This window comes from Dama dama, chromosome 8 (genome assembly GCF_033118175.1).
Source record: "Dama dama isolate Ldn47 chromosome 8, ASM3311817v1, whole genome shotgun sequence".
Taxonomy (NCBI): Eukaryota; Metazoa; Chordata; class Mammalia; order Artiodactyla; family Cervidae; genus Dama; species Dama dama.
In genome coordinates this window covers 17,361,161-17,379,847 of record NC_083688.1, presented here as the reverse complement: position 1 = coordinate 17,379,847, position 18,687 = coordinate 17,361,161, and the positions used below count along the sequence as shown (strand labels likewise).

The following is an 18,687-nucleotide window of genomic DNA, read 5'->3' as shown; positions in this document are numbered from 1 at the left end:
CAAATAACAATAGCCAGTACTTACTGACCACTCATAGGAGTCCATGAGCTTTACAGACAATACCACAGGAAATCCCCTCTATCAAAAGGTAACATCTTACACAATATATGCCATTATGCCCATTTTTGTACTTGGAGAAGCTGACACTCAGAAAGAATCTCAACCCAGGTGTGTTTTTGTCGTCCAAAATTTGGGCTTTTCCTGCTGTGGCCTCCACCCACCCCGAGTTTTCTCTTCTTTTGTTTAACTTTTCTTTTAAACAAAGATACAATCATGATTGTTTAAAAAAAAAGGAGCTTGGGAGGTAAGTACCAAGACCATCACCAACAGAAGCCTTTTTCTAGTCCATCATTTCTCCCAACAAGCTTTTCAGCACAGGTTATACCAATAATAATAATAATAATAATAATAATAATAATAAATTACATTAGATAAATTATATATACTAAATAAACAACTAAAGTAAGTCTGCATTCTCACATGAGAATATAAGCTCCACCAGGGCAGGACTGTGGGTATTTTCGCCCCTGGTATGCTGGGCATTGCCCAGAATACATAGCATGTGCTTAGTGATTTGTCGAAAGATAGCATGCACTCTGAGCATTCTGCTGTCAGTGCTAACTGCATTTAATACACAGGAAGTACTCATGGACAAGGGGAGGCAGTGACTCCAGGCAATTTGCAGAAGCCTCAGGAATGGGCCAGTGTGTTCCCAAATTCATCAGAAGAATAAAAGGAATTAAAATGTACCCATGAGTATACATAGCCACTAGACGTCAAAACCACCTAGGACTCATTTGTAGCTCTGATGTTTTTAATTGTATTTTTCTTAGAAAACAGGAACAGCTGGTGGTTGACATGGGCAAAATTAAAACGCTGCTGGGGAAGGTGGTGAGTGTTGGGGGTAGGGGTACTGGGAACACTTTGTGGTTTTGCACAATTTTGCTGAACCTAACAGTTGTGGTGCTGTGCTGTCGTGTCCGACGCTTTGTGACCCCATGGACTGAAGTCCACCAGGCTCCTTTGTCCGTGGAATTTTCCAGGCAAGAATACTGGAGTAGATTGCCACTTCCTTCTCCAGGGGATCTTTCTGACCCAGGGATTGAACCCACATCTCTTATGTCTCCTGTAGTGGCAGGTGGGTTCTTTACCACTGCAGCGCACCTGGGAAGCCCTAAAATGGCTCTAAAAATGAAGTTTATTTAAAAATAAAATAAATATGAAATCAAATCAAATAAAGCACTGGCCAAGAGGTTGAGGGTTGTGTTCTCAACTTTTAGGTACAGATGGAGGGAAACCATAAAACCCCGCTTCAGTTGTTCAAGGGGTCCCATTGCATTCTAATGTTTACAACCTCCTGACATTAGGATAGCAGCTTAATAGCAGAGAAGAGACTGTGACCAACAGCATGCTCCAAAGTTGAGACGCTTCCCTAGTTCAGCATCATTTAATAGTTTCAGAATTGCTTGAATTTGGAAGGAGACCAGAGCAGTCATACACACAAATATAATAATAACAGTTACCGCTAATTGAGTGGCGATGATGTGCCTGTTGCCTTTCGGGTTTTATCTGGTTTAATTTTCACAATAACCTGAAAGCCACCTGTGGTTATGCCCAAATTATTAAAGGGAGCATTGAACCTCATGGAGATTGAGAAACTTTCCCTGACCTTGCAGCAGGTAGCCAGAGAATCTGGATTGGAATTCAGACCCAACTGTAGGGTCTGGTCCCTTTCCATTGTCTGTGCTCTCTCTCACCCTTAACTGCTCATCCCCTGGCTGCCAGGATGGAGCTGCAGAAGCATTTTGCTCCAGCTTTTAAAATAGATGAATTCCTTAAACTGGATAATCTTATCATTATTTTATCTGAAAAATGAATCATTCCTTGATATCATAAAATATCTGGAAGGTGTTTAAATTTCTAATTGTCTTATGCTGCTGCTCAATTGCTTAGTCATTTCCAACTCTTTGCGACCCCGTGGTCTGTAACCCACCAGGCTCCTCTGTCCATGGGATTCTCCAGGCAAGAATACTGGAGTGGGTTGCCATTTTTTTCTGCAGGGGATCTTCCCAACCCAGGGATCGAACCCATGTACCCTGCATTTGCAGGTGGATGTTTTTTTTTTTACCGCTGAGCCACTGGGAAAGACCCTGTCTCAAAAATGACCATATTTTTAAAAGATTTGTTTAAATCAAGTAAGGCCCACACATTGCTATTTGTTGATATATATATATTTTAAGTCTCTTAAGTTCTCTCTTTATTTTCCTCACAATTTACTTGTTGAGGAAACTGGATCATTTGTCCTTTGAAATTTGCCCTTCTGCATTTTGCTGGAGGCACAAAAGTTTACTTTTCAAAATCTGATTTGTCACTGACAGTAACCAACATCCTAAATTAAATGTGGTTATGGATCGCTAAGCAGCAGCAGAATGAAATGACTAATAAGGAACCGAATCAAGAGACCAAAGCATAAGAGTAGCACCAATTATAACATCATTTAAATAATAAATACTCCCACGTGTGAGAAAAAAAAACTCTGTGTCTGATGCTATAAGCATCTATTACCCTCTCCATGTCCTGAGCAATATCCCCCTTCCTCATGTGACTTTGTGATTCATAATTGGCACAATTATTCTATGAGTGTGTAGGACAGGCCTTGGGGATACTGAGGCCCAGGCGCAGTGGTCAAGCAGGGCCCTGGAACAATTCTTCACCACATCAGGTCGATTCCCTGGTGGCTCAGCCAGTAAAGAATCCGTCTGCAATTCAGGAGACCCACGTTCAAACCCTGGGTGGGGAAGCTCTCCTGGAGAAGGAAATGGCAACCCACTCCAGTATTCTTGCCTGGAGAAATTTCTTGGAGAAATCATGGACAGAGGAGCCTGGAGGGCTACAGTCTATGCGTTTGCAAAGAGTTGGACACGATTGAGCGACTAACACTTTCACTTTGTACCCGGATAAGCCAGGAAGAAGAAGAAGGCCCAGAGCAGGGAAGAATCAATCCTGTGGTTTTGAGTAAAAAGCACGGATTGGAGGGAAAGGTTCTTCCAGGAGCTGAGTAAGAAAATGGAGCCCTTAAATGGCAGAGCTGAAGAAATTTGTCCAGACTCTCCTGGGTGAGTAAGATCACTCAAACAGATGTTAATTTTCTGCTCATTAAGAGGACATCCATGCAATTTTAATTGCCTAGATGTTAAAAAAACAAATACCAAAAAATCTGCCTCAAATGCTTCTTGTAATGAAGATGGATGTCAACAAAGTCTCTTTCAAACATAAAGAGATATGTACATACAGATATACAAATATGTTTATCACTGTACAGTGATAAACATGCATACACACATATCTCAATAACTTGCCTTAAAATTTTATTTAAAAATTTAAAAATTAATTTAGTTTTTTTTGTTGTTTCATCACTCACTTCTTGTAGATATTTGCATCTAACTTTTTTCTTTTCTATAAAATAGAGGTCAATCAGTTTCAAAATGTCTCACTAACAACAGCCCAACAATATACAAGCTAGCTGATTTAGCTGGATTTTCCACTTAAATATAATTATATTTGTGGAGAAAGTGGATACATTTATTTTCAGAGACTTTCTTTGAGTGTTTCCTGTATAAAAAGTGGGTGCAATAAAGTGTTTCAAGAAACACTTTCCTTTCACTGGTCTCCTGATCTTTTTCCTACTTTGGATCCATAAATACTTGTTGAATAAATAAGTAAATGAATGAATATGGAGATCATATTATTTGAGGATCAAAAGCAACTAATTGCAAGATATAAAATTCCATTTAAACAAAGAGTCTGAAACAAAGAGGCTGACCATAGGCATCTCTAAATGATAGGAATAAATTTCAAGTCCTAGTTTTTTCTTTTGGCCATGCTTGTGTGATCTTAGTTCTCTGACCAGGGATTGAACCTGAGCCATGGCAGTGAAAGGCCAAGTTCTAACAATGGTAAACCCACTGGACCGCCAGGCAACTCCCTCAAGTACTGGTGTTGGGGATCGATTCATAGTACATATGTCCAGACAACATGGATCAAGTTCCTAGGGGCTCCCATGTGTCTGCCCAGAGACCCTGGTGTGACTTCCTTAGTTTTAGCAAAAGTAAGATCCCTGTGTCAGCTCTATTCATTGGACTGTTATGGGGCAGTTTCTAAATCACCTCAGGAAAAACATTTTGAATTGTTCTTTAAGAAGTGTTGTCAAGTCCTTCAGATCAATGGTTTCCAAACTAGGCTTCATAGAATACAGAAGTGCTTTTTACACCTAAAGATGTATATGTAGATACATCACAGAGAACCAGCTTGTCAGCTTATATGGACAGTTGGTTTTTATGTTCACCTTCTTCTGCTACCTTAAAGCATAAACTTAAGCTTATACTAAAAATGTTATATATCATATATAATAACAATTATATATTAGCTAACATTTGCTTAAGACTTTATTATGTGCCAATCATTGTGCTAAGTGCTTCATACAGATCATTTCATATAACACTTTTCAACAACTCTGTAAGCCAAGCAGTCAATTATTCCATTTCGCAGATAAACAGACTGAGGCATAAGCAAGTTAAGTAATTTTCCCAAAGTCACACATATAAGTGGGGGAAAAAAAGCAAGGGTTCCAATTCTAACTTTGAACTCTTTATGAAAACACTGCCATCAAGGTGCCATTTATGACGATTATAGCTCTGTATTCAAAAAGGTCAGGCTGGATCCGGTTCACTGAAATACAATTGTATAGTAAGAAACTACTTATCCGTGTGCATTCTGCTGTCTGTTGATAGAAGAAATTATGGCTGGGAATACATTTTGCAAAATGGATATGCAAACTGTGCTGCCTGACAGCCAATTTTTATATATCTCCTGGGGACTGCCACTATGCTCTGGATTTGATTCTTACAGTCTCTAAATCTGTGTGGGTTTTGCTGCGATTTCATTAATTTGAACAGAGCCAAAGGAGAACGTGATTTTTCTCTGATTCACGCTGGATTCTATAGTTCTTAAATGAGAGAATGTTGTTAGTACGTGGGTTTTGTTACAAGAGAAGGACTAGCACTTAGGACCAGGTATAGAAAATTTAATTAAATTCTATTGGGGAGGCCAAGTACAGCTGTTAGGTTGTCTCCTCACGATTCAGGTATATTTAACATCTTATATTAAAAGTATTACCTGGAGGATAGGATATGGGTAGGGTGGGGTAGAGACAAAGGGACTAAATATGTAATGGGTCTCTTTTCTCCATGATGAAATTCATTGCCTGAATGCTCAACAGAAACACATAAAGTCAAGTTTAGGAAAACCACTTATGGGGACTTCCCTGGAGGCCCAGTGGTCAAGACTCTGTGCGTCCAAACCAAGGGGTGTGGGTCCCACCCCTGGTTGGGGAACTAAGATTCCACACAGTATGCAGCGTGGCCAAAAAAAAAGGAAGGAAATCCACAATGCTTACCAGCTGCCAGTCCAAAGGTAATAAAAAGATAATACACGTTCGCAGCGTAGGCACTCAACACCCAGCCCAGCGAGTTCAGCAGCCCTCCAATGATGGCTGTCCGGCGGCACCCACAGGTGTTAATGAACAAGCCGATGAAAGGTCCTGCCACAGAACATTAAGAAAGGAACTGACTAGTGGAAAGTTATGGTCAACCTAGACAGCATATTAAAAAGCAGAGACATTACTTTGCCAGCAAAGGTCCGTCTAGTCAAGGCTATGGTTTTTCCAGTGGTCATGTATGGATGTGAGAGTTGGACCATAAAGAAAGCTGAGCACCGAAAAATCGATGCTTTTGAGCTGTGGTGTTGGAGAAGACTCTTGAGAGTCCCTTGGACTGCCAGGAGATCCAACCAGTCCATCCTAAAGGAGATCAGTCCTGGGTGTTCATTAGGATGACTGATGCTGAAGCTGAACTCCAATACTTTGGCCACCTGATGTGAAGAACTGACTCATTTGAAAAGACCCTGATGCTGGGAAAGATTGAAGGCGGGAGGAGAAAGGGGTGACAGAGGATGAGATGGTTGGATGGCATCACTGACTCAATGGACATGAGTTTGAGTAAACTTTGGGAGTTGGTGATGGACAGGGAGGCCTGGCATGCTGTGGTTCATGGAGTTGCAAAGAGTCGGACATGACTGAGTGAACTGAGCTGAACTGAGTAGCATTTTACTTTCATTTTATTTTCTTAGGGAATCTTTATATGAAGACAAAACATTACTAGAGCTGTTAACTAAAACAAACCAAACCCCCTGCCGTGGCCTTATGTGCAGAGAGCTTTTGGCATTCAAAGACAGGTTTCAATAATGTCCCCAAATGACACAAGGTTCTACATTTTCAGGAAAGACAGACCTGAAATAAATAGACATGTTGATTCCTTCTCTGGTCTACAACAGATCCTAGACTAGAGATCCAGAGGCTCTACCCAGCCTGTGGATACATTTTGTTTATTGAGAACAAAATTTTAAATGTTTTGAGTCAGTTGCCAACATTTAAAAATTAGGATTATTCACAAAAAATCCTTCCCATACAGCCCAAAGCAGCTGGCCCTGTGCGGTAGGTGATCCCGTTTAGCTGTGTCACACCCTCTCCAGTTTGCCGCAGCCCCCACCCAAATATTAGTCTCTTATTTGGCCTCCTGGTCGCATTTACATTGCTTGTTTGGTCTCTGTTCACATTTGAGTTTCTCCTCCAGGCTTTAAGGGAGTATGGAACGGGGCTCTCGGGACGTCCATGCTTCAGGCGAGGTACTTGTAGCCTGTTTTCATGAGGACATCTAGATGCAAACCAAGCCGGAAAGAACTTCTCATGACTTCACACATACTTCAACCTCTGCTGACTCTCAGTTCCAATGGGACCCATCAGGCTATGCATTTATGATACTGTGTGGAGATTCAGGAATACACTTCACTCTGTTTTTTTTTTTTTCTTTTAATTTTTGTCAACCCTCTTTTCTTCCTGCCTTTGTGGCAACTTGTCTTGGGCTAAGTGATTCCTTCTTCAAACAGCAATCTATATTTTAGTAATACCATTTGAGGCTGTGCTCAATATTCAGTGTTGTTGTTGTTCAGCCACTAAGTTGGATCTGACTCTTTGCGACCTCATGGACTGCAGCACACCAGGCTCCTCTGTCCTTCACTATCTCCTGGAGTTTGCTCAAATTCGTATCTACTCAGTCACTGATACTATTTAACCATCTCATCCTCTGCCTCCCCTTCTCCTTTTGCCCTCAGTCTTTTCCAGCATCAGGGTCTTTTCCAGTGAGTTGGCTCTTCACAACAGGTGATCAAAGTACTGGAGCATTCAGTAAGATCATCCATTTTATTTATTTGACTGTGCTGTGTGGTATATGGGACCTTAGTTCCCCAACCAGGGGTGGAACCCAAGTCCCCTGCACTGGAAGGGTGTAGTTTTTACCACTGGACTACCAGGGAAGTCCAAGATCATGCATTTTAAACATCATCTTAGGGAATTCCTTGGCAGTCAGTGGTTAAGACTCAGCATTCTCATTGCAGTAAGATCCCTCAAGTTGTGCAGTGTCGCCAAAAAAAAAAGATGTCACATTTTTCGATCATTATTACTTTATGTAGTTATGAAACCCTATGTTCAGGTGGGACTATTTCAGGTTAAAAACTTACTAAGCTGGGACTTCCTGGTGATCCAGCAGTTAAAGAATCAGCCTTGCAATGCAGGGGACATGGGTTCAGTCCCCGGTCAGGGAACTAAGATCTCACATGTTGTGGAGCAATGAAGCCCATGCAACTACTGAGCTTGTGTGCTACAACTAGAGAGTCTGTGTGCTGAGATGAAAGACCTCATATGACACAAGGAAGACCTCAAGTGCTGCAACTAATACTCAACGCAGCCAAATAAAAAAAAGAATGAGTTTATTTAATTTCCCATGTGCGAGTCACTGCCCAAGAGAGTGCTTTCAACTTTGTGACACAATTCATGGCATTTTTAAATTTAAAAGTGTAACTCAATGTCCTTACAAGGATGAGAAAGAGAAAACTGTTTATACTTATTCACTTCAAATATATTTTCGGTTCTCATTCAGTGTCCTGGCAGGCAGGGTGGTAGAGTGGGCATCATTTTGGAGTCCAATGGACCACATTTGAAGCCTGTCCCGCACTTACTGGTTACAAGTTAACTTCAGTAATGTAATGTCTCTGAGTGTTGCATGTTCTCCTCTGTGAGATGAAGATGATGGTCTGGCCCCCAGGCTTGCCAGAGAATCAAATGAGATCATGCACATCATACGCACTTGGCAAGTGCATGAGTTTGTGCATGCTAAGTAGCTTCAGTCCTGTCCGACTCTTCACAACATTATGGGCTGTAGCCCACCAGTCTCCTCTGTCCATGGAATTTTCCAGGCAAGAATACTGGAGTGGGTTGCCATACCCTTCTCCAGGAGAGCTTGCCGACCCAGGGATTGAACCCACCTCTCTTACATCTCCTGCATTGACAGGCAGGTTCTTTACCACTAGCGCCACCTGGGAAGCCCACACGTGGTGTGTAATAAGTGCTAAATAAAGGAGAGCTTTTTTTGCTGGCTTCTGCCTTGGAAAGCACCCAACGTATCTGCTGCCACCTGTATCAGGCACCTTAGATAATGAATAGCAATTTAGGGTCATGATAGACAGAATAAAAGACCTTTCATTTTTATAACTATGAGCCTTGCTGTGCTATAATTTCTGAGCACAAGATAAAAGATGTTTATCTGGGAGGCACCTCTGAAGAAAGGTTACTCCACTGTCGGAAGCTCCACTGTCTGGAATTCAAGGACTCTCAGAATTCAGAATCCACGGTTACCTCCCACTTAAAGGTGACAATCACATTTCATCACCACTGTTGAGTTAGGTGTTCTGATTTGGGGGATCATCTTCAGGAAAGTGAAAGTGAAAGTAGCTTAGTCGTGTCTGACTCTTCTAACTCTTTGTGACCCCATGAGAGTCCATCGAACTCTCCAGGTCAGAATACTAGAGTGGGTAGCCTTTCCCTTTTCCAGGGGATCTTCCCAACCCAGGGATCGGACCCGGGTCTCCTGCATTGTGGACAGATTCTTTACCAGCTGAGCCACAAGGGAAGCCCAAGAAACTGGAATGGGTAGACTATCCCTTCTCCAGGGGATCTTCCCGACCCAGGAATTGAACCGGGATCTCCTCATTGCAGGCAGATTCTTTACCAGCTGAGCTATGAAGGAAGTCCAAGAACCACATCCAATAACTTCAGGACTCATTTCCATTGTTTATGCCTGTGGAACTTGTGAAACATGAAGTAACACCAAAGACAATCTTACTGGATGGTTTGGAAAATATTGGGACAAATATCCTGGCCTTTGGCTGAATTTTCTTTTTTGTTGTACACACACACTTCCTAGTTTGAATCTGAAAGTATTTTGTTCTACCCTGTAAATGTTTATTTTAAAAAAGGTGAGAAAATGGATTTTAAGTATTTCAGAAGACTAGTTTTCCTTTACTTACTCATTGAGAAGGTAAAATTATATCCAACATGAAAGTGTTATTTGCTCAGTCATGTCTGACTCTTTGCAACCCCCTGGACTATAGCCTGCCAGGCTCCTCTGTCCATGGAATTCTCCAGGCAAGAATACTGGAGTGGGTTGCCATGCCCTCTTCCAGGGGATCTTCCCAACCCAGGGATCAAACCAGGGTCTCCTTCATTACAGGCAGATTCCTTACCATCTGAGCCACTAGGGAAGCCCATATCCAACATAAAACTAGCAAATTCCCTGCACTAAGGTTAACCTACTTGCACTTCTTATATGATACAATAGTCCTGATTTGAACAAGGCCACGGCAGAGTTGAAGGAGTCAGTTCATCACAGTTACAGGCAAAAATGATTTATCAACAATTCACTTACACACATAATGGTGCCCTTATTTAATTTTAAAACTAGATCAGTAACCATTCCCTGTGATAAACACATATCCCCTGCACACATCTTGAGAAATAACACTCTGTCCTTGTTTTCTGTCATTAGCACTGCCACCATTACTAATGTCACTGGTATTATCCAAAAAAAAAAAAAAACTGGCTGAATACCAGCCAAGATCAACAAATCTCTGAATTGAATTCAAGCAATTAATTACCAATGTGGAAATCACTGACAAGACAAAGACTGTTGTCAATCACACATATGCCTGTCATACACGTACTTTCACAACCAGGAAGATATTTGAGGCCATTTATGTTTTCCCTGGAGGAGGGCAGGGCAGTATTCTCCAGTATTCTTGCCTGGAGAATCCCACGGACAGAAGAGCCTGGCGGGCTACAATCCATGAGCTCACAAAGAGTTGGACACGGCTGAGTGACTAACCACTTTCACTTTTTTCCAGCTTTCTGATTTACTATTTCCCACGAGATAAGAATTGCTTTCATAGATTGCTGGGTGGTTAGGTTAAACTACAAAATACAAGAATATGTTATTATTCCTTCCTGTTAGCTGTATCAATAATCTTTCTAAAAACAGCTTAATAGATTTTTCAATGACATGGGATCAATATTTCAAATGTAAAACACCAGGGCTCTGAAATAAGATGGTTATTTACTTTTACTGTGTTTTTCTCTAAGTTTTTTATCTTTTAAAAATATTGATAAGTGTTTAAAAACAGATTTGTAATGGTAGGTAATGATGTATAATAGTTAAGAAAACAGGGGCAAACATTTTAAATGATCATTTTTTTAATGCTCAAATGCTCAAAATGTTTACAGTGCTCAAATAGGAGTATCACACAAAAGAACAAATATTGTCCGAGTCTACTTATTCAAGGTACTTACAGTAAACAAATTCATAGAGACATAAAACAGAATGGCAGTGGCCAGAGATAGGGGGCTGAGAGGAGAGGTGGCAATGGGGACTTGTGGCTTAATTGGTAGGATTTCAGTTTAGGAAGATGAGAAAAGTTCTGGAGATGGACAGTGGTGATGAATGTACTCAATGGTATTGAACTGTATACCTAAAAATGGTGAAAAGGGTAAATTTCATGTTAGGTATATCTGACCACAATAAAAACAAGAGTAACAGCCACTAACATCTAATCTCTAGTACTTCAACGAGATAAAGCATGACTTACAGTGAGGGACTGTCATATTATAATTATATAATTATAATTGACAACAGGTCACGTGTGAACATACCCACAATCAAGGTGACGCCCATGCTCAGAGAGCTGACCCACGCCGTCAGGCCGCGGCTCTGATGGAATTCTTCAAGCCACTCCACGTTGAGGACACCCAGGGCCATCTGGGAGCCCATGATGAGGATGTGAACAAAGAAAGAGGACAAGACCATCATCCAGGCCCAGCCGCCATCAATGTCTGGGTGGGGTTTAAGTGTTTTCTTATCTTTGGGGTCATCTTCAAAATCATACCCAATGTCTTCATGACTTGTATACATTTTCCAAGATGTTCTGAAATACATAAGGACAAATAATTTCATGGAACATCAAAACAAAAAATATCTCCTTCTTCTTTGGACAGCACTACCTCCCCATCAAAACCAAAGTCACCCCACTGTCACACTGGATCTTTAGTCTTCGTCATTATGTAGATTTGGGAACATGCTTTGCTTTTTCGCAAGGCCAAGTGCTTTTATGAAACCTTTTTCATCTTTACAGTCATCCTATATATAAATGCTATGATGGTTATTTCAAAGAAACGAAAATCGTCTCAGAGAAGTTAAGTACCTTTCCCAAGTTCTCAAGGCCAGTAGATAGTATGGCTAGATAGGAACCTGAGAATTGAACCCAGCTATTCCTGATTCTAAAACACAAGCGTTGTGTCCCTTACTGAGATGGAAACTGACAGATAACACAGATGTCAGAGAAGGAAGGTGCCTGGCCTTAGGTAGGGTAGCCCGGTCCTGTGTAGGCTCTTGGCAGAGGATAGTGTTCTCAGTTTTGTCGGTCCAAGTGTTCAATTTGTTCAGTACAGCTACAGCGGGTTAGCCCCAGGGGGACTGACTCATACGAACCCAACTCAGGGGAGACTGGTAAAGAAGAAGGCTAATTTGTTATCTGACAAGAGGCGATAGAGTTTTTTAATAATGGTGATGCTATGTCTGACATACATGACTTACTTTTATCCCCTCTGTCCACCCCCATTCTGAGCATTTAGTTGGGAAGCTAGAAAACTGCTAAGCAATAGGAAATCAGACTAAAGAAACTTAGACACTACAGTGATGTTCAGGTTACCAGAAAGCCAGTGGCTAGATCTTGAAGGCCCTCATGTGTCAAAAAAGGATCTTGGAGTTTATCTTTACAAATGAACAGTTGGCAGCTGCGTTTGCACAAGGAAGAGATAAGATGGGGTATGTGGTTTGCATAGACCCATCTCTCAAGTTGTTCGATCAAGAGGATGGAGGTTGGATGGAGCTAGAGGGGAGACGATACTAGGTCAGGGAAGGTCTCTGGTTTTATCTTGTAGGATGAGATTGAAGTATGTGCATAGGAGCTGAGGATAAAGAAAAAAATAGAGATAGAGATAAAGACAGAGACAGACATAGATGCATGTGTGCTAAGTCACTTCAGTCGTGTCTGACTCTTTGTGACCCCATGGACTGTAGTCTGCCAGGCTCCTCTGTCTGTGGGATTCTCCAGGAAAGAATACTGGAGTGGACTACCATGCCCTTCCCCGAGGGGATCTTCCCAACCCAAAGATCAAACCCAAGTCTTTTGCAACTTCTGCACCGCAAGCAAATTCTTTACCCACTGAGCCACTTGGGAAGCCCAGAGAGACAGAAAATGACTAATCCCAGAGGTCATGGGACAGGGTTAGTCTTGGTCAGGAAGGATGACCAATCTTCTAAGACTGGAGGAAGCAGCAGGTAGATAGAGATAAAGATGGTAAGCATGGGGTGGAAAGTGATGCTTGTTCGTCTAATTTCTTTGGTGAAGTAGGGAAGCTAGCTCATTGGTTGAGAATGAGGAGGATGGTGGCTATGTTGGGGCCTCAGTGTTCAGGATAATGAAACAAACTACTGTCTACAACAAGTGGAAATGATTGTTGGGCAGCTGAGCCCTGAGGGGCAGTGAAGCACCACAGACAGAGCAGAGGGGGCACTTGGCCCCAGAAGCCACCAGTGAGAACAAAAAAAGCAAGAACAAACGACTAAAAGTTGGTCTGCTTTTTTGTCATCACTGTTGTGCCAGTAATTCTAGATGTCACTGACAAAATACTCTTCCCTGAAAAAATCCTTTGTTGGTCAGAGTTTCAAACAATGATTTTTTTTTTTTTAACAATGATGTTTTCATATTATGTCTGTAAGCGTCATATCAGCATCATTTTCTAAACACTGTGTTCTACATGGAAGTTATTTCAGAGAACTAATGGTGATATTTTGGCTTTGGCCACCTGATGAGAACTGGCTCATTGGGAAAGACCCGGATGCTGGGAAAGGTTGAGGGTAGGAGAAGAGGGGGATGACAGAGGATGAGATGTTGGATGGCATCACTGACTCAATGGACATGAGTTTGAGCAAGCTCTGGGAGTTGGTGATGGACAGGGAAGCCTGGCATGCTGCAGTCCATGGGGTCACAAAGAGTTGGACATGACTGAGTGACTGAACTGAACTGACACATGTAGGGTCCCAGCTGCACACTTTTGGCTTTTTTTCTTTTTTAAAAATCTTTTTATTGAAGTATAGTTGATTTATAATATCATGTAAGTGTCAGGAGTATAGCACAGCAATTCAGTTTCCTTTATAGGTTATTATATAATATTGAATGTAGCTTCCTGTGCTATATAATAGGTCCTTATTGATTATCTATTTTATATACAGTAGTGTGTATATGTTAATCCCAAACTCCTAATTTATCCCTCCCTCTGACCTTTCCTCTTTGGTAACCGTAAGTTTATTTTCTAAGTGTGAATCTGTTTCTGTTTTGTGAATAAGTTCATTTGTTTCATTTTTTAGATTCCACATGAGTGATAGCATATGATATTTGTGTTTTCCTATCTGACATAATTCACTCAGTATGACAATCTCTAGATCCACCCATATTACTGCAAATGGCATTATTTCGTATTTTTTTTAAATGGCTGAATATCATTCCATTGTATATATGTACCACATCTTCCATTGTATATATGTACCACATCTTCTTTATCCATTCCTCTGTTGATGGACATTTTGGCTACTTCCATGTTTTGGCTATGGTAAACAGTGCTGCAGTGAAAATTTGGGTGCATGTATCTTTTTGAATTATGGTTTTCTCCAGATACATGCCCATGCGTGGAACTGCTAGATCATATGGCAACTCTATTTTTAGTTTTTAAAGGAATTTCCACACTGTTTTCCATAGTGGCTGCACAAATTTACATTTCTACCAACAGTGTAGGAGGGTTCCCTTTTTCTCCACATCCTCTCCAGCATTTATTATTTGTAGACTTCTTGATGGTGGCTATTCTGACCACTGAAATTTTAATTTGCATTGAACATCTTTTCCTGTGTCTTTTGACCATCTGTATGCACATATCTGTTTTGACAGTAAGAGTTTCTAAGAATTTAGAACTGCTGACACTCACCTCAGCTCAGTTTGGATCTGCAATGCCTGCAGTATTACACATCACTGCCTTTAGCAGGACATTCGAGATGGACCCTGACATCACATGATGGTGGAGATGAACAGCAGGATGCCAGCTACTTGACTTTTGCCCTCCACATGCCCACCTGCAGTCTTTATTTTTGTTTAAAATTTAAAAGAGCGAAACAGAGTGCAAGACCACAGGGTGAAAAACTTGGGTCTGGAAAGTAGTCAATGCATGAAACGTTTTACTCAGTTGAATAATGTCTTTAAAATGCAAATACATTCTTTGTCTCAGGTAATTATTTTAAACCAGAAGAGCAAATCAGAAAACAATTATTACTGACCATGACATGTGATTATTACTGAAAATCCTTTTATTGCAGTGGAGGAAGGTGATGTAAAAAACGGTCCCAGTACACTAGGAACACCTCCAACTGTTTTTGGCTTTTCTGTGCAGTACTGGTACATGGACGAGAGGACAGAGAAGCAGACTGTGGCAAAGTACCCAGCACCCAACCTCCTTTAGGGAAGCACCTTCTGCCGTTTGCACAGCCTGTCTCTGTACTCTCCTGAGCAAAGAATTGTTTTTACCTTTTTGAAGGCTATGTGACTGCAGAATTTAAAAATGCTTACTCTCTGACCCTTTATAGGAAAAGTTCACTAATCCCCAGACTAAGAGTTTGTTGGGAAGAAACAGGCACTAAAGGATCAGGGATGCTAGTGGAAGAGCAATTTAAAGGATCTATCCTGGGGCTCATCTTGACTCTTACTTTCTCTTGTACTCATTGTATTTATCTTTTCTGGGCTTCCCTCGTGACTCAGACAGTAAAGCGTCTACCTGCAAGGCAGGAGACCCGGGTTCGATCTCCTGGAGAAGGAAATGGCAACCCACTCCAGTACTCTTGCCTGGGAAATTCCACAGAGAGCCTGGCAGGCTACAGTCCGTGGGGTTGCAAAGAGTTGGACACCACCGAGCAATTAACACATCTTGACTCTTCCTTTCATACTCATTGTTTTTATCTTTTAGATGATTCTATCTCTTAAGCAGCTGGGCAGTTCTCAGCCATTACACTTCCTGCCCGCAATGCTGCCCTCCGCTGGGTCACCTCTCGTTTACCCAGGCTGCTGGGAGCGATAAAATGCTATCTTACGATGTAACTTCCCCACCCTGTCAGGTTATCTTGAGGATCAAGTTCAAACTGCCCTGTCTGCCCCCAGGTTCTCCTCTTGCGTTATCTGCCACCCTGCCAGCTCCCTCCTCCCGTTCTTCACCTTTGCCCTCTACTTTCCAGGCTGGTGGAAGCACCTGCAGCTCCCTGAACCTGGCACAGCCTTGCAGTTTTTTTGTGCATGATGTTTTCTTCTTTCGGGAACACTCTTCTCTCCTTCTAATCTCCTGCTCCTCTTCTGCTCATCCTTCAAGGTTTAACTGAATTCTAATAGTAAAATTTTGAAAGAATGAGGGGGGAAAAAAAAAACACCTTACAAATATCTCTAATATCCAACATTACAGTAAGTGTTAAATCAATCGCTCATGCCATAGCTATGCAATGCCAGTGCACCATCAAAAATAAAACTACACAGGCTCTTTGAAGATTTATAAAGGAAGGAAATGGCACCCCACTCCAGTACTCTTGCCTGGAAAATCCCATGGACGGAGGAGCCTGGTAGGCTACAGTCCATGGGGTCACAAAGACTCTGACACGACTTCACTTTCACTTTCAAGGTGTGAATTATACTTGGGGGGGGTCACAAAATGAGGTGCATGAAATGACTCCTTTTTGGTTGTTTTTAAAAATATGTTATCCGTTGGGGGGGGAAAGACTGGAGTGAAATAAACCTGTTGATGGAGATTATTCTTTGAATGATGGTCTTTCAAATAATTTCTCTCTTTATTTAAGTTTTTGGGAAGAGTTCTAAATAAATATATATCGAGATCAAACCAGTCAGTCCTAAAGGAAATCAACCCTGAATATTCATTGGAAGAACTGATGCTGAAGCTCCAATACTTTGGCCATCTGATGCAAAGACCTTGATGCTGGGAAAGATTGAGGGCAGGAGGAGAAGAGGGGAACAGAGGATGTGATGACTGGATGGCATCACCGACTCAATGGACATGAGTTTGAGCAAGCTTCGGGAGATGGTAAAGGATAGGGAAGTCTGGTGTGCTGCAAGTCCATGGGGTGGCAAAGAGTTGGGCACAACTTAGTGACCGAATAACAAACTTTATTATAAGAAAGTAAAGTTGCCTCTATCTTTTAAACATCTCCTGGTTCAGCTTCTTGCCACCAGTAGATTAGTGGCAATTCAGAGCCATTTCCCTTGGGAATACTAGTCTGCACTGGGATGTAGACTTGTGTGTGTGCTTCCCCAACACCCTCTTCTCCCCCATGAGAGGACAGTCTGCCTAATGATAGAAAGGGAAGTATAAAATGTAACCCATTCTAGGCTTACCTACAATATAAGCTCTGCCCGTCACATTAGGGCTGTGCACTGAAGAAGCTGAAGGAAGGAGATGGGAAGATTAGGGACCAATAGTCAACTTCTCATCCTTCCCTAAAGTGAGTTCATTACCAGTGAAAGAGCAACTATTTATGGGGTAAATGAAGTAACACACACAGGCTATGACATGGAAGTCAGCTACATATTTACCTGGTAACAGGCAGAAATGAAAATAATTCAGAGCCTGCTAGAGTGTTTCAGAGATTAAAAGGAAATTAAACTTTCCACACTGCTCTTAGGGGAGTAAGCTTTATAAGCAAATCATCGATTTTTAATTTGACTATGGTGATGTTGTTCGGTCCAACTCTCTCTGTGATCCCATGGACTGCAGCATGCCAGGCTTCCCTGTCCTTCACTATCTCCCGGAGTTGGCTCAAACTCATGTCCCTTGAATCAGTGATGCCATCCAACCATCTCATCCTCTGTCGTCCCCTTCTCCTCCTGCCCTCAATCTTTCCCAGCATCAGGGTCAATTATGTTAGCATGTAAGGAGTTCATTATAAATGAGACGTGAAAGGGAAAGCTCCAAAATAAAATTTAAAATACAGTCTTCCCCAGAGGTGGGCAGCTATGCTGGTAGCAGGTCCGTCATTAGATGTAGGTGTGTAGTGGGCCCCTCTGTAATTTGGCTCTATCAATATTTGCACTCTAGACCTGGTGTGCACTGGAAATATCCAGCCTTTGGAGGGTGCACTTGAGGTCAACAGGCTAAAGAGCCTGCAGCAGCTGAGCTAGTGCGGAGACCACAGCACAGCAGAAACGACTGTCGGGTACCCCTAGTTCATGCTGAATTAGAGGGAACTGAACACCTAAGTGCCTCTTATGGCCAGAGGTTGTGCTCGGTGGCTTCACCACAATTCTGTCCAGTTGACACTAATGTTCCGTTTCACAGATAAGGAAATCGAGGCTACTTGTAGAGTGGGGGCCACACAGCTCAAAGAGGCTAAATTACCAGGTGCATGCGAGCTGAGTTGCTTCAGTCATGTCCGACTCTGCGACCCTATGGACCCTAGCCTACCAGGCTCCTCTGTCCATGGGATTCTCCAGGCAAGGATACTGGAGGAGGTTGCCATGCCCTCCTCCAGGGGATATTCCCAACACAGGGATCGAACCTACCTCTCTTAAGTCTACCTGCATTGGCAGGTGGGTTCTTACTGCTGGCGCCACCTGCGTGGTAAGCCAAATATGGACCCCGGTCTGAGGGATTCCAAAGCCTATTTTATCCACCATCACTAGTGAATGGTGAATAACTAACTGACTGACTGACTGTCTCTCTCTCTCACACACACACAAACACACACATCACAGGCAAAGCGAAAAGGAACCTTTCTAATGTCCAATAATAACCCTCACTCATCCTTGCTAATGAGCCTAGATCAGCTTTTCACTGGAAAGAAAACGGCTTAATTGTTAAGCAGAGTTGAGCTCCTAAAACACCGTCCGAGGCCTCAGCGGCGTTCAGTCCCAACAAGGCCGCCCCTGGCCCCTCGCCTCATTTTTGTCTCCCCTTCCCTTCCTGAGGGACTCGATCAGAACCGCTCTGAGGGACCCGAATCTCACGCCTGGGGCTGCACCCCAGCGATCCGGCCTCCGCGCCACCCGCCTCCCCCTAGCGCCGCCCTCTCCGGGACCCTCCGTGCTCCC

At 42.3% G+C, this 18,687-nt stretch overlaps 1 protein-coding gene across 4 annotated transcripts in view; it reads right to left on the bottom strand.

Annotated features, from left to right (window-relative positions):
- SLC16A14 (solute carrier family 16 member 14) overlaps positions 1–18,687 on the bottom strand; it is a 38,356-nt gene that overhangs the window by 18,805 nt on the left and 864 nt on the right. For 3 of the 4 annotated variants that reach the window (XR_009693854.1, XM_061148568.1, XM_061148570.1), the window contains exons 2-4: positions 15,814–15,977; positions 11,153–11,424; positions 5,456–5,599 (exon numbers count right to left, since the gene is read on the bottom strand). Coding sequence is in view for 3 of the 4 variants with exons in the window: in XM_061148568.1 (XP_061004551.1) it covers positions 5,456–5,599; positions 11,153–11,424; positions 15,814–15,893 (496 nt within the window). In the remaining variant the exon portion in view is untranslated. The remainder of the gene's footprint in view (positions 1–5,455; positions 5,600–11,152; positions 11,425–15,813; positions 15,978–18,687) is intronic. The other variant, XM_061148571.1, reaches the window with a different exon arrangement.